General features: G+C 36.5%; 1 protein-coding gene and 1 non-coding gene across 2 annotated transcripts; both read right to left on the bottom strand.

Moving 5' to 3' along the window:
* Positions 1–1450: 1450 nt before the first annotated feature.
* On the bottom strand, positions 1451–22620 carry HAUS6 (HAUS augmin like complex subunit 6). The gene is made up of 17 exons (XM_070938588.1): positions 22443–22620; positions 19742–19837; positions 19022–19100; positions 17869–18001; positions 15739–15886; positions 15415–15480; positions 14840–14894; positions 14552–14725; positions 13118–13311; positions 11806–11935; positions 10259–10361; positions 8489–8582; positions 7678–7708; positions 7319–7501; positions 6325–6451; positions 3685–4659; positions 1451–2597 (listed from the first exon to the last, which is right to left on the bottom strand). Exons 1-17 carry the CDS (start codon positions 22568–22570, stop codon positions 2590–2592), a joined length of 2724 nt encoding a protein of 907 aa, XP_070794689.1. The 5' UTR covers positions 22571–22620; the 3' UTR covers positions 1451–2589.
* On the bottom strand, positions 7778–7908 carry LOC139313487 (small Cajal body-specific RNA 8). The gene has a single exon (XR_011600097.1). It is a non-coding gene; the product is annotated as a small Cajal body-specific RNA 8 (non-coding RNA).
* Positions 22621–22880: the final 260 nt, after the last annotated feature.

The following is a 22880-nucleotide window of genomic DNA, read 5'->3' as shown; positions in this document are numbered from 1 at the left end:
TCCTGGTGAAACCGGTTAGCTAGCTTTTGCGGATTCCACTGCTGTAAGGAACGGTAGAAGACTGTTGTGAGCTCATCCCAGCTAATCGAGCAGCACAAATTCTCTTCTACCTTAAAACCAGCTACTGCTGAAAACTAATGGAGTCCTCACCTGGCCTGTAAAAGGTGCAGGGGACACATAACAACTTGTTTAGTAGTCACCTGGAGATCCTTTATGAAGTCACCAGGTAGATTTGGCTTTGCAAGCAATAATACTGCCAAAACAGAGTATTTGCTCCCAGAATTGAATAGTAATTCATATCCAAGTATAGAGGTGCTCCATTTAGGTTTGGGAATTGATACTTTTACCCCAACTGTGGGCAAATAATTAAAAGTGGAAGGGGACGCATTATAGACACTACTGAAATACTAGATAAGAACCTGCAAACTTATACAATTATATAGCGAATTCGGCCTCAGAGGTCAATCAGATAGCAACCATAAGAACACAATATAATTTTTTTTGCCAGTTGATTTTGTTTCTCATTTCAGGTATCTGTGATAGCTAAAAAGATATAACTTTAGGATTCCAATATGTCCAAAGATAAGATATAGCGTATTAGGACCTACATTTTTCTTGGTTACTAGTCAAAATAAATCTAGACTTGGGCTCATGGCTAGAAAATTTGCTGAAACCAGAACTATATTTCTGGGACATGTCAGAAAACTCTTGCTATGGTTCTTGCCCTGTATATTTATTAGCCTGTTTTTATTTTCAGTCAACTCAAGGGAATGTACATCCTTAATCTTTCTATTTTTCCCACAGCAATCCTGTTACCACATTCCAAAAACTTGCCTGTGTTACCAAAATCAATGAACAGTTAAACACGTTTTATAAGGAACTTTTGTCTTTTTAAATCTTTCTTGGCAAAAAGCTTTTGTCAGGGTCATTAACCCTGGTAAACCCAAGACGTATTTCCTGATTTCTGGACAGAGTTCCCACATTTTCATCCAAAATTATGATTTGGGGAGTTGCAAATATTTGTATTTGCATGTCACAGAATGAGTGTTTTTAAATATATTAGCTACATCCCCATAAAATTTATTTTTCTCTGAATTCACATCAACACGGCTCATTGTAACTAGAACCAAAGTGCTTGATGTGATAAAGTCTTTAGGCCCTGATTTTCAATAAGAAGTCTGCAAGAGAACCACCATGTAGAATAGCAAGTTCAAAATTTCTTGTACAGCACAATAAGTGAACAGACTAAACAAAATAGTATTGCAAGCAAACTGATCCTAACAATAGTTTCCCGATAATAGGAAATTGATGCTGGCTCACTCAGCATCACATAAAAACGATTTCTCATTAGGAGCGAAATAAGCAAACGGGTATAATAAGTCAGATGTCTTCTATATATTTGGCTTCCGAAAAGAATTGAAGCAGGGAAAATAAATGTACAGTCAGAAGATTTTCCCAAGAAAAGTTTATTATAGTATTGTTTTAAAAATGCATATTTTAAATAAATACTTAAGACAAATATTAGTTTGTAAGACAATCAGAAGTTATGTTCAGATGCTTGAATTCCAACATTATCCCCTCCTCATTCCTAACCTTAAAGTCTTTAAAAATCCAGTTATACTACATTTTTGCTTTTGTTATCCATCAACTAATATCTAATACTTGGGATAAAAGTGAAGAACTAAAACCCAGCATCTTCCTATGTACCTTTTCCCTACGTTACTGGATTATAAAGCTAAGACATATTCACATAAGTGACTGATGAGTATTGTTACATCTTCATTTTCTATGACTATTTCTTTTAGAATATCTTGCGAGATTTATTTCTCCCATGCTTCCCTTTCTCCTTCCATATGTATCCAACTATGTTCTATAACAGTGTTTCTCAACCTTGGCAACTTTAAGATGGGTGTACTTCAACTCCCAGAATTCCCCAGCCAGCTTGTTGAAGTCCACCCATCTTAAAATTGGTAAGGTTGAGAAACACTGTTCTACAGGATTCCCAAATCTCCAGAATAGATGAGGGGATTACACAGGGAATAATTCCTTGTTTCACTAGACTACTCTCTCTATTCCATTGCAAAATAGACACTGTTGGACACAATCTACAAGGGCTGATCTACACCAATCATTCAATTTATTCTTAAAATGCTTCTTAATGGACAAAACGTGAAATATTCAAAGACATTTGATTTACACAATTGTTTACCCAGGCACGTCATCTGTAGGTTTCCTGAGGAGTCAGACAAGATTTTATCTTCCAAAATCTGAACAAAATATGCTATCGTAAACTTAGATAAGACATTTTATTGCTGTTTCTTTAACACGTAAAGGTCTTCTGTGACTATTCTTAAAAGACCTCAATTCATCTGTATTGTTTCGATCACTGATAATACAAAATTATCCAAGTTAATAGAACTGTGCAAGAAGCCTATAGTCGGGATTAGCTAACACTAACATTAAAGGTTGAGGTTTGCAAAAACACTTTTATCTCATGAAGTATTCTATTCAAGTCAGTGCATCATGATTATAAAACCATGGGATGGCTTCATTTTTGCAGTTGTGGGTTCTTTTGTATCCATCTTCAAATTATTTTTCTGAAAGAGAAACATATCATTTTAAAATAGTTTTTTTTAGCCAGGTATGTAGGTTGTGCACAAGGTAAAAATCTTATTGTAAAAGAACCTCCATGGAAATCTCCAACCATCAAGTACAGAGAGATTATTTTCACAGACACTAACCACTGCGGTGGTTAGAATTTTAATTCTATGAAGGCAATATAGCCATTATCTAAAAATGTATTTTAAATTCAGGGATAGGCTTCTCCATTAATAAACCATTTCCCTTAAGAAGCATCTCATGCCAAAGCCCTAACTAAATACAATAAAATTAGCTAGTCTAGTGAAAAGAAGGACTAGGGGGTGACATGATAGCAGTGTTCCAATATTTAAGGCGCTGCCACAAAGAAGAGGAGTTCAACCTATTCTCCAAAGCACTTGAAGGCAGGACAAGAAGCAATGGATGGAAACTAATCAAGGAAAGAAGCAACCTAGAACTTAGGAGAAATTTACTGACAATAAGAACGATCAGTGGCATGACTTGCCTTCAGAAATTGTGGGTGCTCCAACATTGCAGGTTTTTAAGTAGAGATTGGACAGCCATTTGTCTGGAATTGTATAGGACAGGGTGTCAAATTCAAGGTCTGGGGACAGGATCCGGCCTGTGGGGTATTTAGATCTGGCCCGCAGGGCCACCCTGAAAACAGTGAAGGACCAGCCTGTGGTGCCTCTGCCAGGGAAAACGGAGCTCGCAAGGGCGGCCCTCGCGAGCTCTGTTTTCACTTGCAGGAGGATGTTACAGGCAAAAACGGAGCTCAGAAGCCAGTTTTCGCTGGCACAGCACTCGAGCCACCATGGATTTGGGCAATAGTATAAACGAGGAAGATACTTGGACATGATCAATTACACGTGCAGCTTCTCCACTCCGCTTTGAACGTAGGCTATTTTGCACAACTATTCGTTTCTTTATGCATTGACTACTGCACCATCACTTGTATTCTGCACTAGCAGCATCTCTTTCCACTTAAGAGGGTGCTCCAAAGTCACACATTAAAAAATGTGGCTATTTCCCCAACACCCAGAATTTGGGTTGCAATTCCACCTACAGTTTGAGAGATGCACTAACCTTTCCGTTTGTTAAATACATCTCCTCGGTCCTGCATGTCTCTCCTCTCTCTCGGCCGCAGCGGAGAAAATGCCACTAAAGGGGAGAAGGTATTCCTTCTTTCAAGATGACTCGGGTGTGATGATTTCTTGGCAAGTTCTGCATCAGACGCGTAAGGTTTTCCCAAAGAGCTAAGCACATCCTTCGTTTCCAAGCTCGTTGGACTGAGGTTAAATGCTGATCTGCACCTTGGCATTCGCTTTCCGGGATCCAGCGGGTGATCAAGTAGAGTCTTTTTCAGTGCTTCGTACCGATTGAGAATGGACTGGAAATCTAATGTGCACTCGTTTCCTGACAGATAATCCGTCGTAGATTTGCTGTCTCTAGAGTTTTCTCCCCCTGAGTCATCAAAGTCCAAATCATGGATGCTATTAAGACTGATAGATCCTCCTTCTTCTGGGAGGGTTTCTTGAAGTATACCTAGCTGGATACCATCATGGCTATCCGAACCGGTACTGCTAATTGCTTGAGAAGCATCCTGCAACAAAGTTGTACACATTGTAGAATTCTGACCCACATTGTGTAACAAAGTCTCTGATCCAGTATGGTTGCTAGAGCCACAGCTCACCTTATGCACACTTTTATTTAAAGTCTGGAAGACTGGTTCTGGGTTTTCCACTTGGTCTGGAGCAGCAAGGGACCATTCTTTCTTGCAAATCATTTCATCCAGCGGCCTAAGAGCCTCTTGGTGGCTCAGCAATTCATCAGTAATCCCTTGCTGCAAACTACTTGGGGGCTCCACATCTAAAAAGGGAAATTCTGCTGCGTCGGATATATAAGGTGACATAAACAATGTCAAACTTGAACTTAAACGGTGCCTAAAATCAGGAACTGTATCCTGCGATAACTGTTCTGTGGCTTCGGAATGATGCAATGCTTCACTTGAAGGTGGTTCGGTTTCAATAGCCTTTTTCCATGAGCTTCTAATTTCAGTAACTGAAAATGAGTGATAAAAAGATTAAGTACACTACTGTAATTTTCTTTCTAAAAATATACTTCTTCATTCTACACACCACCTTTGAAACTAGTCTAAGAGAAAACATTCCCTTGGGGTGTGTATGTATATATGTGTATGTATCTATATGTATATGTATATGTATATGTATATGTATATGTATATGTATATGTATATGTATATGTATATATATGCTTAAATATATATATATTTAATCCACGTTATAGTGCTCTAATATATATATTAGAGCAGTATAACGTGGATTAAATATAAAATCTTTTGTCCACAGTTTGGATAAGGAGGACCCCTGGTTTAAAGCGGGGTAAAGGAGTAGGCCATCTATGTTAGAATTGAACAGCCCTCCCTCAACAGAAGGAGAGGAAGAAAACACCACCTATCTCCTGTCTACAACACAATCCTTTCAGCAGTTCCAAGAAGATCCCACAACCAATGGCACTCTGATTCTGATAAGGGTGAAGGTTTGTTCTCTGGGCTTGTGGACTGGTTTCCAAATGTTTCGTTACCAGGCTAGGTAATGTCTTCAGTGGAGTTTAGGGGATGTCAGTGTTCTTCTGTTTATAAGCACTCACTTGGGTGAGTCAAGTAAGAGTCTTGTGATGAGTCATCTTATAAACAGAAGAACACAGACATCCCCTAAACTCCACTGAAGATGTTACTTAGTCTAGTAATGAAACATTCAGAAACCAACCCACAAGCTCGGAGAATGAACCTTCACTCTCACACTACACCCAAGCTACAGATATGCACCACTATTGCACCCCGATTGCACCCTGAACCCCCAAGTGGTCACAACAGCTCTCAGAGAGAGTGCTAACGACCAGATGACTACAAAAAAAAGACACAATCCTTCCATTCGCCATCATCCAGTCACAACTGATGCAGCTTCTTGGATGAGAAGCGAAACATTTTCTTGATCTCCTTCTTCTCCAAGGAAAAAAACAGTCCAGTTGCCTTTTTCAAAAAAAAAAAAAAAGGACCTTTGAGACAACCATGACCTGGATGATTAAGATCTCCATAGACATTTTGAGAAAAAGGTTTCTTTGTTAAGTGGCATACTTTGTCTTCTAGTAGGTCTTTCCTTCTGTGATCCAATAGGATAATATAACAAATATCTGAAGACAGGGCTTTTTGGCAGGAAAGAAGGGAAGGAGAGTAAAGCACTGCAGCTCCCATGTACCAATCCACTAGAAGTTGCTTAGCCTACAGTTTTATATTTTAGAGAGTCCACCAGCAATATAACAATAGCTAACATATAGGGGATCTATAAGAAGCTTATCATACGAATAGATATATTGCTGACATTAGTTGGTCTTTTGAGTGTGCTTTAATTCCCGACAGTGATAAGCAAAGAAAGAGGCGACAGACAAAAACAGAAAAACAGAGTAGTTCACAAAAGTAACAGTAAAAATAAATAAACAAAATGTGAAAAAGCATAGGCAGTAGAATTATGCCAAGTTTCAAAAGTGGTTCATTGGAGCCTTCATTCTGAGCTTTACTGTGCTGTATTGTTTGAATATATACCAAGTTCCATAACCATAAACAAAATCATAACCTCAGAAACTGTAAAGCTCTATCAATTACAGGATGAGTGAATGTACTGCAGTGTATTGTTAAAGGATACTCACTCAGATTTTCTGGAGTCCGTGGAATCTGTTTCCTTGTTAAGAAAGGATTTGAGAATAAGGTACTGATCAGATCCCCTACATCCTTCCCAGTGTTCTGGGGTGAATCAGATATTACTACATCTGCCACCTGCAAGAAAATATAACATACTTAAGAGACGAGCCACAGCTACCAGTACACTGCTGAAACATGCTACCTGTAGAAGATGACCAGGCTGAGCCAAGGGGGGGATGGAGGTGTCAAAGGCATCGTAAGTCCCTTCATGCCTGCAAGAGATCTAAGTCCAGCCTATCTTGAATGCCCCTCTTATCTCCTGCCCATTTTCCCATAATGGCCAGTTGGTCAGATTCTTGTAGAGAGCTTAAACTTGCAATAAATCTTTATATTCATTTTGAACTGCCTGAATCTCTGGATTTCCCCAGCGTTTTGACACTACCCTTGGAAATTAACCTGCCTTTTGCCCCCTTCATTGGCATATATTCTTCCTATCCTGAGTTTCTCTTAATTTCGGCACCTGCTTTATTATTTATAGAGCGACTAGATAATGCATAATAAAAAATGATATGAATACTGAAGGAAAATTAAACATTACAGTCAATGTAAAGCAAACCAGTATAACTTAAAGAGACTACAGGCAATAAACAATATGACACTACCAGATTCTGCATGAAAAGGGATTTTCACTTGAACACTCAAATATGCTCTGGGCTGTTTTCAACCCTCTGAAAGAGGATGAGAGATGCTGGGGAAAGTATGTTTCTCCAGCAGATTGTTCTGCAAGTAGTTAACCAGCAGTGAATACCACATAATATTCTAAAATTTTAATAACATAAAGATGTTATCCTTATTGCATTCACTTGTCTAATATAAACTCTGGATTTTTAATTTTTACTTATAGCCACTCAAGCTATCTCTGCTTTTTATGTAAATGAGTATCCTCAAAGAACTTCAGATTATGTAATTACTAATGTTTATCTCTTTTAACATACTCTTTACCTCTTCAGCCAGCTGTTCTTGGGCTTTCTTTAAAGGATCTCCTTTTTTAGCTGATGAAGGTGTTCTAACTGAATCAGTTTGTCTTTTCTTCCCACTTTCTATTCGTCTAGAATTTCTTCCTTTATTCTCTAAGATTTGAAACAGCGAATTATCAGTCCTCTTGGGAGTTTCAACATTTGATGTCTGACGGACAAAAAAAAAAGTTGAACTTTCAGGGGTAGACCAATATTTTATATTTGCAACAACTGCATTTTAATTTTTATCGCATATCTAGTATTCATGGGTCCCAAGAAAAGATGGGTCAACCATATAAGAACCAATATAAGATTCTATTAGGACCAATGAAAATGGTGGGTTACCTTTTCAGAGTGTGTAGCAACTTTCAAGGTCCTAAAAATATAAGAAAGCCTTATTATTAGATGTACATTGTTAAAATCATGTACTTGTACAGCCGCTGAACCCTGTATGCCCCGTATCTGTCCGTTACAATTTCTCTCAATTCATCCCGGTCATCAAAAGGCAACGTTGTTATAGGGAGAGCTTGTGACAATTAGAGCAAAGCTTTTCTCTACTTGAGTATCAGCCTCCCATGCATGCAAGTTATATGCATATATCAGGAATATAAACATACAAAAAATGTGTTAGCAATGATTCCTGCACACAATTTCAAAACTATGTTGACAATAATAAGATAACTTATCAGAGTTAACTAGTAGTAGAAATTTCCATCTCTTGGACCCAAGAAAAAAGATGAAGAAAAAAAATATAAAACCAATATCTAGTTTTAACACTTTGCAGAGGTACACTTTAAATTTTATTTTTATGTTGTAATACAGATGTATTTAGCTGTTTCCATTTAGAGCAGTGGTTCTCAACCTGTGGGTCGGGACCCCTTTGGGGGTTGAACGACCCTTTCACAGGGGTCACCTAAGACCATCCGAAAACACATATTTTCAATGGTTTTAGGAATAATTTTATGGTTGGGGGGTCACCACAACATGAGGAACTGTATTAAAGGGTCGCGGCATTAGGAAGGTTGAGACCCACTGATTTAGAGAATCACATATAATCTAAATATACATTCTGTTTCTTTATAAGGCATGGTCCCAAGTTATTTATACAATGTTAATATATGCTACTATTCTATATAAGGACATATTAAAATCATACCTTTCTGTGACTGTCTTTGTTGAATAATCTTCATTTCCCAGTGTCTTCCCAACTGTTACAAATTCATCTGCCAGAACATTTTTTTTGGTCGAAACTAAATACATTTTTTAAAAGGGAATCAAGAATTGTGTTTAGTTAATAATATAAATATTTACCTTATCACTAGTTCTAAGGAAATATTGTTGTATTTACCAGTAGTCTTATCAGGCCCCACTCCAGAGATGAGACAGTGAAATCTAATCAAATCCAATTCTTTATTTGCCTACACTAATAGACACAATCTTGTCAAACTAAAGCTATCACTTTCCAAGATACTAGATATAACTGGAGAGGTTCTAGGTTGTCATTTCCCTGCACCTCTTCCCTCCTCCAGTTCTGGACTGCACAGTGTCTTGATCTGGGTCTCTTCCTGGGAACTCTCCGAGTTGACAAAATCCTCCCCTTCTGCTACTGCAGGTACATATTCCTATCACAAGTCCTCAACTTACAACCAAAATTGAGCCCAGAATTACAGTTGTAATTTGTTAAGTCATAAACTGATATACCCACATGACCAGAACTAATTTCCTGGCCTTTTTTGGAGTGGTCATTAAGCAAATGCCAGTGTTGTTAAGTAAACATATTCATTTGACAGATTAATTATATATTATGTGAAGCAGTACTATCATGTGTTTTAAATCACCTTCCAATTAGCTTCATTGGATAACTATCAGTCCTAGTGTTTTAAGAAAGGAAATTTATCTTTACTTTACTTTTACCATGTTATTTTATACCCTATAATCATCTACTAGTCAGTTATCTTTTTTTCTAATTTAAGAATCCCCCAAATTCTAAACTTTTTATCCTGATCAATTTGACAATCCTCTTTTCCCAAATCTATTATATCTTTTTCCAGAAATGTACTTACTATTCCCTTGTTTAATAATCCCTAGCATGACATTCACTTTTCTCGCAGCTGCCACACTTTCATTGAGCTATCAGTGTGACCAAGTAATTTATTATAGACAGCTCAATCCCATCAGTATATACGTGAAGTTAAGAGGAGGTGTTCCACGTAAATCATTTCACACTTCTTTAAATTAAAGTATATGTTTGCCACTTAACTGTTTTTCTTGTTTAAAGAAATCATTCTGGAGCTTTTTATGAACCCGAGTGATTTGGCTTAATCGACAAACTCAGCAAATTTATTGCTTATCACTAAGCAAGATCACTAACAAAGGAAAAAGAACAGTCCCAAACTCACATCTTTAAGGGGCTTCCATTTCTTTGTCCACATGTTCCTATTTTTTTGGTTTTGCTTTTATACTGTTACTAATTCATAAAATGGTAGGTACTTTTAACCCACGATGGCTAAATTTGATGGGAACCTTTGTCTTTTGAAATTCCAAGTACGGAATGTCAACAGGATCGCCTCTATTGATACTCTAAAAAAATTCTAGGAAGTTGGTGAAACAGGATTGCAAAGGGTGACCACATGATCGCAGGGCACTTGGTAGCTGGTCATAAATGCGAACATAAATGTATTCGAAATGCAGCCATGGTACTAAGAACGGTGTGACATTTTATGATGTCCAGAAGTGCTTAATGAGTCATAAACCATCCCTTCTGTGGTTGTCATGATCGCAAATTGTTATTACAACACCTGATTGTAAGTCAAGGACTACCTGTATCGCTCTTTAAATGAACATAGTGCTATGTCAGAAAGGCTGCATATAATATTTATATACTAAAGGTCATAGGGATAGATTTGTAAAGAATCTTAGTATTTACCTGGAATTAATGCAGGATATTGACAGAAGACACTCCTTTTATAAGCTTCTTCAGTAGCCGGAGTAAAAGAAAGAGGAGACATAGCGGGTAACAAATCAAGTGCCTTTAAAAATAATAATAATAATAATATATTGAAATGTTTGCAATTCAAATACACATGCACAAATAAAATAAGGTACAAAGCCAGCCTATTCTAAGTTCAAAAGATTGTCCTTTAATTTTAGTTTACAGATAAAAATAATGATAGGATTTATTTTATAAATGTATATGATTAAAAAGGTAAAGTTTCCCCTCACACATATGTGCTATTCGTTCCTGAGTCTAGGGGGCGGTGCTCATCTCCGTTTCAAAGACAAAGAGCCAGCACTGTCCAAAGACGTCTCCATGGTCATGTGGCCGGCATGACTAAACGCCAAATGAGCATGGAATGCTGTTATTTTCCCACCAAAGGTGGTCCCTATTTTTCTACTTGCATTTTTTAAGTGCTTTCGAACTGCTAGGTTGGCAGAAGCTGGGACAAGTAACAGGATCTCACCCCGTTACGCGGCACTAGGGATTCGAACTGAACTGCCGACCTTCTGATCGGCAAGCTCAGCTCCTTAGCCACTGAGCCACCACGCCCCTATGATTAGGGGATAATAAATTTGGCTTCTGGATGAAACAGTGCCATCTGGTGAGGTCCAGAAGGCATCAATTCTCTTTTGCAGTGTTTGCCCTATGCAGCAATATTCCCAAGATTGACCATTCATAGGGACCCGAAAACATGTTTTTTGCCCATGGTCAGTGGTGGGATTCAAAAAAATTTACTACTAGTTCTGTAGGCGTGGCGTGGTGGGCGTGGCATGGCATGGTGGGCATGGCAGGGGAAGGATACTGTAAAATCTCCATTCCCACCCCACTCCAAGGGAAGGATACTGTAAAATCTCAATTCCTACCCTACTCCAGGGAAAGGATACTGCAAAATCTCCATTTCCTCCCGATCAGCTGGGACTCGGGAGGCAGAGAATAGATTGGGGCGGGCCCAGCCAGAGGTGATATTTACCAGTTCTCCAAACTACTCAAAATTTCCACTACCAGTTCTCTGAACTACTCAAAATTTCCGCTACCAGTTCTCCAGAACTGGTCAGAACCTGCTGAAACCCACCTCTGTCCCCGGTACTCGGTGAGAGCATGGGATTAGTCCATCCGTAAATGGAAGTTCATGAATGTAATATGAAATGATCAACCTCTGTTATTTTGGTTTTGATATCTGCTGTGTTTTGTCTTTAGTTCCTTCACTGTTATGCTTTTAACCAATTTTAAGCTACCATATACCAGATGACATGAGTTCTAAGATCTTTAATACCATAATTAATTCATGTATACCATGAAATAAACAATTATGGTATTAAAGTTCATAGAACTGTGTTTACCTATAATTCATATGGAGCACAGGGACATGCCTACTGGGACTTTTAAAGTCTTTTTGCAGATTATACACTGCAAATATCCTCAAAATGAATATATTCCTTCTTGCTCAATACATTACCTACTAAGCATATACTTACAGGATTTGGATCCTTAATTAAACGAAAAGGTGACTGGCCAAGACGATTTTTCCACTTCAAGTGCCATTCCAATTGTTTTTCAGCAATTGATTGAGTTACTGAAATATGATCATCACATTTTAATTTTTGCCTATGGGAAAATTATTAACAAGAATATTAGAACATTTTAGCTGAATCAAAAATTTTACAAATGAAAGCATTTGCTCAAATACATTTGTTTCATTATAAAAGCACAGCAGATTGCATTTAGTATTAAGAAAGTGACATTATTTCTGCAATGGAATTTTCCAAAATCTGTATGTACTCCAAATCACCTCTGGATTCTAATCCTCTTCAGCAGTGTTTCTCAACCTCAGAAACTTTAAAATCTGAGGATTTTAACTGCCATAGGTCTGGACTTCTGCCAGAATCCCACATACTGTGCCTTGAAATTCCTGAGATTGAAAAACACTACTGTACAGCGTATCTAGAGTTACAATATTTAGTTACAATAGGGAGACAAAATTTATGTATTCTGCTGACATACTGGCAGTATTTGACATATCACACAAACCACTGGCTCTGAAAAGTTTTTAAAAAATTACTGTAGTTACAACATTGCCACAGTCCATGTTTCCCAGGAAAAAGAAAACCACAGGATGCATATTGCACCTAATCATAAATTAATTAATAAATGCTGTAAAGATTCTAAATGGCAACCAGCAAAGCTTGTCCTTAAATATATTTAATAGTCCATTAAAGATCATAAGATTTTTTTCCCCCAACAGAAATTTGACAAGAATATTTCTCACAAACTGGCAATCGAAAAATGTGTTTATTAGAATTAACTGCACTTTAATAACATGAACCTGAAAATAGTTCTTGGTGTATCTTCATAGGGATGTTATGAACAACTTTCCATAATATACAAGTGAGAGAATTCCAGAGTTTTGTTTACATAATCAGACTAAAATGAGTACTATATCCATATGGTTTTTCCTTTCTTCCAACACAACCTTAAGCTTATAAAGAGTGTTAAAGCGTAAGATTTTCTCTAACGTTGATACCAGGCAGCTGATGCCCAATAAACTAGGATCAATAAATTATGGATAATTTGCTTGGATCAGATTGAGGTATTATTTATGTTAAGTAATCCTGTATGGACTGAATTAAAATACACAATAGTAAGATGCATGTTGCAGAAACATAATGGTTTATTAAACCAAATTGTCACATCTTAATTGGATAAGTAATTCTATATTATTCCATAACTTTATTAAAAGGTTTGTTTGGAAGGCTCCGGAATCCACAGAACAGAGACCTCTGAACTTACCTCAGTGACTTCAGCCCCAATAAAGTCTCATTCTGGAATCTGGTGTTTCCTTCAAGATCCTGAAGGTCTACTTTGAATCCTTTCTTGTCAACATGCCGACGCTCATGCAACAATAACTCCAAGGCTTTGGTTAGTAATTGGATAATGGTTAACATGTTCAGTTTTCCCTCTTCATACACATTCCCTATAGGAAACTTTAAAATAAAGAAAAAAAATTGATTAGCATATACTGAATGAAGAGCACAATTGTGTGTGCAATGTCTAACACAGGGCATAAAATTGCACACACTATTCTCACAAATTGTTGTTATTATTATTATTTTATTATTTTTTAATTATTATTCTCACAAATGGCCCCATGATTTTTTTAAACTTGTGTTTGGTTTATCAAGCCCTTCTGCTGGAACATGAGCAAAATTCCAGAATGACAAGGAAGTACTGGTTAGTACTATTTTGCCTCAGATTAACTTAAATTTGTCTACTTCACAAAAATCATTGCTTTTGTAATGCTTGTTTGAATAGTTTTAGCTTTAAGATAAAAGTAAGCAAATCTGGCGATTGCTGTCATTCTTAGGTATTTAATTCTTCTTATATCTGCACTGAAACCATATGGTTACAGGGAGTCAGGAAACCGTACCTTTTAAAATGTATCTTATGAAAAGGCCTATTACAAGCTAAATAAAATGCACTTTACACATTTTCCCTTTTTTTAAAAAAAAAAATTTTTTTTTTATTTATATGCCGCCCTTCTCCGGAGACTCAGGGCGGCTTACAATGCGCTAAGCAATAGCCTTCATTCTTTTGCATATTTTATACAAAGTCAGCTTATTGCCCCCACAACTGGGTCCTCAATTTACCTACCTTAGAAAGGATGGAAGGCTGAGTCAACCTTGGCAAGATTCGAATCTGCAGTAATTGCAGGCAGCTGTCTTAATAACAGGGTGCTTTAGACCACTGTACTACCAAGGCTCTTAAGAGACTTTTTATCATTAAGAGACTTTTTAAACCAAATTTAACCATCCGGTTTTTATGTATTTGTCTGTTATTTGTCATAAGGAATTGGTTTCTGAATTTAAACTTTTGACCTTAAAAAATCCCTTTTGTGTCCAAATAGTTGCGAAGAACATATATTTTGGCTATACAAACAGGACAAATACTCCTAAATCTTTTAATTTTACAGGAATCAAAATGAGCTTATTTTGGATTAGTTGCAACTACCAACAATGTACTTTAAATGCTATCTGGGAAGTATTCAAGTTTTTTAAAAAAAATTTATTATAATCTAACAATGTCTCAAATTAATCTCCCTCATTTTAACCAATCATAACATCAGCCCATCGATTTCAATGAATTAATCAAGGGACAGCAAGAAGCAGAACAATATTCTACAAATATTGACTATCTGAATAGAAGCACAGATACCAAGAAACTTACTTTATACATTTCTTTTTCTACTTTTTGAAGCAGAGGCCGTGGAATGCTAACAGAAACACTTGTGCCATCTAATGTATACTGATCAACATGACCTTTTACTACTGAATCCACTATTTCTCTTTCTTTTTGCAAAAATGTCAGCGTTTCCATTACTGTTGCCCATAAATAGCGAACCTTTAGAAGGGGGAAAAAAAAAAAAAGATTTTTCAGCAAGCAAGGGAAAAAAAGTGCAATTATGTAAATAAATGTTAGATGTAGATTATTGAAAATCTGTTGACAGATACTCACCTTTTCAATTCTTTCTGTGGTATTAATCTGGCCAGAATCAACTTTTTTCCCCATTCTACCCAAACAGTGAGAAACAAACAAACAAACAAACAAAAAAAAAAACCAGTTATTAAAGATAACAATGTTTACATTGTAACTGTTCTTATTTTTCTGATAATTAATAGAATAGCAACAGCAAACATATAAATAGAGAATCACATTTAAAACCTCTGTTACCCTTACTTTCTAGACTGTCATATTTATCTTATAGGAATTACATTCTTAATATTTTATTATTAAGCCCTGGTGGCACAGTGGTTAAGTGCGGTTATTGTAGGCAAACTGCCCACAGTCTGGAGTTTGATCCTGACAGGGCTCAAGGTTGACTCAGCCTTTCAACGTCGATAAAATGAGGATGCAGATAGTTGGAGACAATATGCAAATAATGCTGACATTGTAACCCACCCAGAAAGTGATGTAAAGCACTAATATATAAGACAGTATATAAGTCTACATAGTATTACTGTTAAGAAAACAGGAAAACAACACAAATGTAAATAAGCTGTAAAATACATTTCTAATAAAATATTACTTGCTTTTGCAATCGTTTGTCCAGATCCACATTTCCATATCTTAAATCTCTGATTTGCTTAGTAAAAAGCCTGTGTACAAAAAAAGCAAGCCACAGTTAAATTCTGTGGATGAAAAAAACCCTATGAAATATTATCAATTAATAACTATTGACATCAATTCAAATTATGAATTGAATTTTTCATTATCAAATATTGTTTTCAATATCAGCAAGTAAAAGAACAATCTAAAATATACTCTTACCTACCAAACTATTCTGCTTTGTTACATTCAACATCTTGCCTACAACTTTATAATCTACAGATCACATTTGTAGCTACTTTACTTACAGTGCTTTTTTCTGAAGTTCTTGAATCATTAAATCTTCCTTCTGTAGACATTGTGAAAATCTGTTAAATGCCACTTGATATTTTGCAACAGCCATATTCAAGTCTGGGGTTCTTAAGTTCACCGCTTCTGGGTAGGGTATGCCAGCACCTACACAAAATGATTCCAAAATCTACATTGGGAAATATGAACTGAACCACCGCCAAAAGGTAGCAGTATTTTAAGACATCCAAACCTCTCAATCAAGCAAGAGGCGGAAAAGCTGGGTAGAAGGAGGACTATGTTGAAAGCATGAGATCAGGACAACCACATCTATCTACATAGTGTGATAATCTCAGAATGTATCCAGGACTACTTCAATGAACAAAGTTTATTTCAAATTTTTAAAACCCTTTGGTATTTTGTCCCACCTCTGAACGTTTCCTGCAATGAATCCATGAGAATAGCCTGCTGCACAGGAAAATTCCATAGATGATACAAAGCTAAAGTTGACAAATTACATTCTGTCAGAGCCCCTTCCACTATACAATTTTGCTCCGGAAGTAGCTAATCTTTAAATCTGGTGCCATAAAAACAAACACACAAGCAGGCATCAGGTAAAGCTGTAGTTAGTTGCATTAATTTGAACAACTCATTAGAGAACCATATATTCATTTTTGCTTTTGAATAATTTAATGTTACAGGTATTTGTTTTTTCACTAGATTTTGTCATATGACCCTATCCATTATTTTTTCAAAAATATTACTATTATCAGGTTCAAAGCCCTTTCAATATTTGAAAATTATGAACTGTGTAAGTGTGCCAATATAACTTAAATCATTTATTTCATCATTTTTTTGCTTTTTAAACTTAAAATTGTAGTGTTCAGGCTGCAATTAAATTCAATATATTATACTTAGCAAGGGTTCTGCAATAGGGTCATAATTATTGGCTGGAATTATGCAGATGGTTGGGTCCTTGGACTATACCACCTGCATGCAACTTTTCTCTGTGTGCCAATCCCAGGTGTGCACCTTGATTTATCTAGGAACTCAGATAAATCAAGTGTCAGAAGAGACACCATCGAAGGAAGCACCATCGAAGGAAGGACTCATAGCTGGTCTGACCAAATATAGGCAAAAGCTGACATCTTGGACTATCTTGTAGTGATAAGCATAGGAAAACACCAATATCTTTTCACCTTTATTGTATTTTATTTATTGTATTTAGAAAATACACATATCCCTCACAGAGAGATTCTGGGTGGTATACAAGTGAAATTTTAAAACCAAAACAATGTCTAACATTTAGTTAAGAGGCAAATATAGTTAAAATTCAATATAAAAAGTTAATCATAAAGCAGGGGGAGGGTGCTAACCAGACCCCTGACCTTGTGTTCCTTTGTGAGACCCAAGAAAGGGGGCAAAGACAGGTCCTTGGACATTTCAGAAAGGCCAGAAGAATGGGGTGCCAGCTTCGCCTCTGGGGAGAGAATTTTCCAAAGGGCAGGAAGGGTTCTCTTCCTGAACCCTGCCAGTTGAAATTCTTCGACTGAGGGGGTTCGAAACATGCCTTCCCTACTTGACCAGATGGGACAGATCGATGTAATGGGCGAAGATAGTTCTATAAGTAAACTAGACCAATGTAACATAGAGCTTTAAAGGTCATGATCAAAACTTTAAATTGGACTTGTAAGGTGGTAATTTATTAGTATTTTAATTATTGTTAATTAATAATAAATTTAGTTATAATTTTATTGGTATTTATTGGTATTTTGTTCAATATATTTTTGTTGATTTTTTTAATAAAGTGATCAGGTTGTTCTCTATTTTTATTGTTTATTACACTGTGAACCACTCGGAGCGAGTTTAGAATTGAGTTTAGCTAATTTGAATTAAGTGAATGAAAAATGAAAAAGGTGAGAAGAAACTTTTTCATCACTGCTGATGATCCCCAACATCTTGTACTTGCAACAGAATGCTGGATGGATTCCATCAAACACTCTTTGCTTGCAACGATCTTTATTTAAAATCTTCTGAAATAGGTGGCTTTATGTGAGGAAGTTCCTCACTAGCATGAATTTCCCATAAAAAAAGTAAATTCCAAAATTTTGTTTCCCCACAAAACAATATAGTAAATCATGATTGCTTACCTAGAGAGTCTACTTTAATATGATGCATTATAACGTATCTTGCAAAGTGGAACATTAGATGAATGAATTTGGGTCCACCAGGAGAAAGAAATAATGAGGCAACAACTGAAGGGAAACTGTTTCCACATTCATCCTAGGGATTTAAAAATGCACAAGTGAACTGTAATTGATAGTATCAACTTCCATTAAGTTCAAAAGAAGTTAGAGTTCTCTTTAAGCAATAAAACCAGCACACTGAAATGTGGCTAATAATTATGATTAGCTTGTTAGACATCAGAGGCCTGAAGAAGTTAAAGCAACTATATAAGCATCCCTGGGCCAAAAAGGATGTTTCATAAATTCTTTTCCTATTATCTTAATTGCCTGGCATGCTAAAAGAATAGCTTTGGTTTCGCTCAAATACAATTAGCTTGCATTCACTGTTTACTAATATTATCCAACAAGCTCTGAATACTGTATTTCACAGAACACAAATGAGTCTCAAGATGACTATAACAAGATATTAAGGATTGATGGCAAGTAGTTTTATTGATCAACTATCTTCAGGTCTGCGGAGACAAGACCTTTAAAGAGAATGAAAAAAAAAAGAGGAGACCCTTCCATACTTCATACTCTGGTATACTTTGTCTCCTTTGAATGTTACTTAGCTTTCTGTTTGAGTTACTTTTTTCTGGTTAATACTTGTATAATATTATACTTGAAAAAGTTTTGGCAACAAGAACAAATTATTCTCTAGTTATCGCTTTCAGAATTCTTGATGCCATTCGTTCTGAAACTAATAGGAGCTTTAGTCCTAAGTGTCTAAAAGACATCATTTTGCCTAAGAAAATGAGCTGAAGTTGACTCAGCCTTCCATCCTTTCTAAGGTAGGTAAAATGAGGACCCAGATTATGGGGGCAATAAGATGATTTTCTATAAATATACAAAAGTATGAAGGCTATTGCTTAACGCATTGTAAGCCACCCTGAGTCTCCGGAGAAGAGCGGCATATAAATCAAATTAAAATAAAAAAGAAACAACAGTAATAGTAGTAAGAAATCAAGCAACATCAATGACAAATTTTAGAGATAGTCTTTCAAAGACAACCTTAAAATATATATTAAAACATATAAGGCAAATATATGGACACCTTTTCATTCTTACCAATACTTACTGATATCCTTTTTAGCCATTCATAACACTGCTTCCTGAATTCAGAGTCTGCCTTTTTGTCTGTGGGAGGATAGCAAAATCTTTCCATTCCAAAGGAAAGGAAAGAGAACAATTTCAATAAACGTGCAAGGAACCATAGTTTTAAGGTAGCTGAGCAATACAAAATAGTCCTGACAAAGTTTAACTACATTTGTGTTTGCGTTATTGCATATTGACTTAGTTTTTACTGTAGAAGCTTCTTATCAACAAGATAAATACTTATACATCATTGTGCTGTAGTTCTAAAATAGTTCTAACAAGGCTGGATCATTGATACAGAATTTCTCTTTAATAAAGGCTTCCAGCAAGACTTCCGGCATCAGAGTGGAGCTCCTCCTTCTGACCATAGTTCTTTGCTTTTTTGGAGCAGCAAAAGGATCTTCAACATTACAATTTCCAACATTCATACTTTCAGTTCCACTTCAATACAAGTTATAAAATAGGATGGCACTGTAAATATGAATGTTTTGGGGGAAGGAGGAGGCATCATGGTATAAAAGAATGACAACAATATTTTGATGAGCCATGAGCGAATCATTCTAACAACCTCCTCCAGTGAGGAAAGTAGTACAGCAAGATTGCTCAAGTCCTAATAATCATAATTTTAGTTTGTTATGGACTTGGTAACTAACTTTAAGAAAGACTAAATAATAAAGTATATTTTATTAAATGTTACACTCACCTAAAAACCTCATTACAATGTGACTGGTCCAGCTTTGAAAACAAGAACCATGCAACAATGTGAAATGCATCTTTGTTTGGTTTATCAAACAAGTTCCTTAAAAAAAAGTTTAAAAAATAATTACTCCATATGCAATTATAGGATAATTAACTGGACTGACTTTTTTCCCTAGCGGTATTCCTGCTATATACTATCATTACATGTAGAAACTCAATATCCTGCATTCACAATTCTATACACACAGTCTTCAGAAAAGATTGGTTTCTTTTGAAGAGAATGACTGCATCTTACTATGAATCACAGGTTAATATAAATGGGCACCAGTTTAAATGCTCTGCCAAATGCCACTTGTTCCTAAATTAGTTTTCTATAAACACTCAAGAGTAGTAAATTTATACTAAAAACAGTTCATATTTTCCAGATCTGACTAAAATTGTAGTTCAATCACACACAGTGACATCTAAGTTATTTCATAATTACAGTACAATGCAGGAAGAAAAATCTGTTTAATTTTGAATAGGAAAATTCTACATGATACTCCTATATCAACAAGGTTTGGCTAATATTAATTCTCAAAGTAATGCATCTTTGAGCAAACATTTATTCTCAGGTTTATAGTTTAAAATAAATTCTACATCACCAACATTACATCATCATGATTTGTTTTAAATGTGGAAACGAGATCACCCAATATAAGTAATAGCAGGGATGGTTTTGATCAAGGTTACCCAAAGTGGTCAATATCAATCCCCAAGGGTCAATGGGGTTATCCAAGTGTGTTAAAATGGCTAGGGATTAACAAGTTGTCAATAAATGATGGAAAGTCAATCTTTCCAGGCCTCCATACCGGCTCCACACCAGTCCCTCGTTCTGAATATGATGAAGCTGGTGGGAAGCTATTACCCAGGATTGAATGGTCAGCTTTCAGAAAATGGAACCTTAAGTTTTATTTATCTAATTTATATAGTAATCCATCTCACAAGCGACTCTAGGCAAAACTAAAACAATACATATCTAAAATAATTATCAATATTTTAAAAAGTTAAAACAAAACAAGGGATGTCAATAGTAATGGACCCACTTCATTAGTTCACCTGTCCCCAGAGGTCTCCAGGCCTGCAGGAAAAACCAAGTCTTAAGGGATCTTTGGAAGTCTAGAAGTGATAAAGCCATCCTCATTTTGGGGTAAAAGAAGCTTCCACAATACAGGGGGAAATAGCAGAAAAGGCCTGCTACCTAGATCCTGCCAAATATAGCAGAATAACAACTCCTTAAACAGGACCCATAACATACCCATACTGTTCAATCTAGTGGGACAGACGGATGAAATCAAGGAAAGGTGGTCCCTCAATTAACCCAGTCTCATGCCATGTTATTTTATTCCTAGTATTATTAAATACTTATTAAATTATTTTCATATAACCAATGTTTCTTTGGAGGTTGATATTGATGAACAATCTGAAACTTCATGAAGGAATCGATCACCTAGAGTGAGGACTTCTGGTTTTGATAATGGGCCTTCAAGCCGGTAGAAACTCATAGCAAGCAACATTTTCCCCACAGCAGGGATAGCTTTTAACAGAGGTAAAAGGGAAATAAAGGTAGTCCTTGACTTACAACATATTGTTTAGTGACTGTTCGAAGTTACAACAGCACTGAAAAAAGTGATTTATGACCATTTATCATGCTTACAACTGTTGCAGCATCCCCATTGTCAAGTAATTAAAATTCATACATTTGGCAACTGACTCATTACAGTGTCCCAGGGTCATGTCATCACCATTTGCAATCTTCTGACAAGCAAAGTTAGTGGGGAAGCCAGGTTCAGCTTAACAACCGTATTACTAGCTTAACAACTGTAGTGATTCACTTAATATCTGTGGCAAGAAAGGTCATACAATGGGACAAAACTCATTCAACAGCTGTCTTGCTTAGCAACAGAAATCTTGGGTTTAATTGTGGTCGTAAGTCCAGGACAACCTGGAATACATTAATGGAGCAGCTTGCTTCCCAAACCTGGCCCAATCCAAATTCCTAACACAGAACACTTGCCAGCCATCACAGGAATAGCAAAACTTTGTTTAATAACAGCAGAACTTAGGATAGTAATATTACTATATTAATATAACAGCGAAATATACGTTGTGGATTTTTAATGTTGTAAACCACCTGGAGTCAGCTGTGAGTTAGCCGGTCCTATGAATTTATATGCATACGTATACATATAACTAATACATATTATAACTAATATTTATTTTATTTATTTTATTAAATTTCTATACCGCCCTTCTCCCGAAGGACTCAGGGCAGTGAACAGCCACGAGATAAAACACATAAATACAATATAATGTATTTATACATTATATTTATACAATATAATACATATAGTTATATAATACATAACTAATATGTATTAGTTATAGTAAAATACTGCAGCTTGTGCCCTTTGGCTATTTTATTTATTAGTTATACATACCGGCATAACTAATACATATTATAACTAATATGTATTAGCTATATGTATAACTATATACTATATAATATACTATACTATATAACTATATAAAAAATAAAATAACCGAAGGGCACAAACTGCCGTATTTTACCAGTTGCTGGGCAAAATCTTCCCACTTCTCTAAAAAACAGACAATACAGATGCTGAAAAGGAAATCGAAGAGCGTCCCGTCGTCTCTCCACTTACACGCCCAGCCGGAGGTGAGTCGACAGTTTCCCAGCAGCGGCGTTTACCGCGGGATCGAAGCCCAGAGCCAAGAGGTAGAGCCAGAAGTGCTCCTTCTCCCAAGCAGGACGCGAGAACGGGTTGCTCATCTCTCCGACGCCGCCAGACCTCTCAACACCCACGGAAGGAGCTCCACAGGCCCGTCTCACGGCCAGCCGTGCAAATGAAGCTCTTCCCCCCCCCCCCTCCTCACCCCTCGGCTTCTTTCGGGCAACGGCTGCCTTCACATTCTCCCCGGAGTAAATTCCGTTAACGGCACACCCCTCGGAGCCGCCATTTTGTTTAACCCGCCAAATTGTAAATCGAAAGCGGTGGGGGGGGGGCGGGCTTTTATGAATTACGGGGAAAATATTACCAAATCAGAGTCCTCGGGACCCAGGACCCTTCCACGTGATCAGC

This window comes from Pituophis catenifer, unplaced genomic scaffold (genome assembly GCF_029215685.1).
Source record: "Pituophis catenifer annectens isolate HBS135680 unplaced genomic scaffold, rPitCat1.0.hap2 SCAF_2, whole genome shotgun sequence".
NCBI lineage: Eukaryota > Metazoa > Chordata > Lepidosauria > Squamata > Colubridae > Pituophis > Pituophis catenifer.
This window is presented reverse-complemented; position numbering and strand designations above follow the sequence as displayed.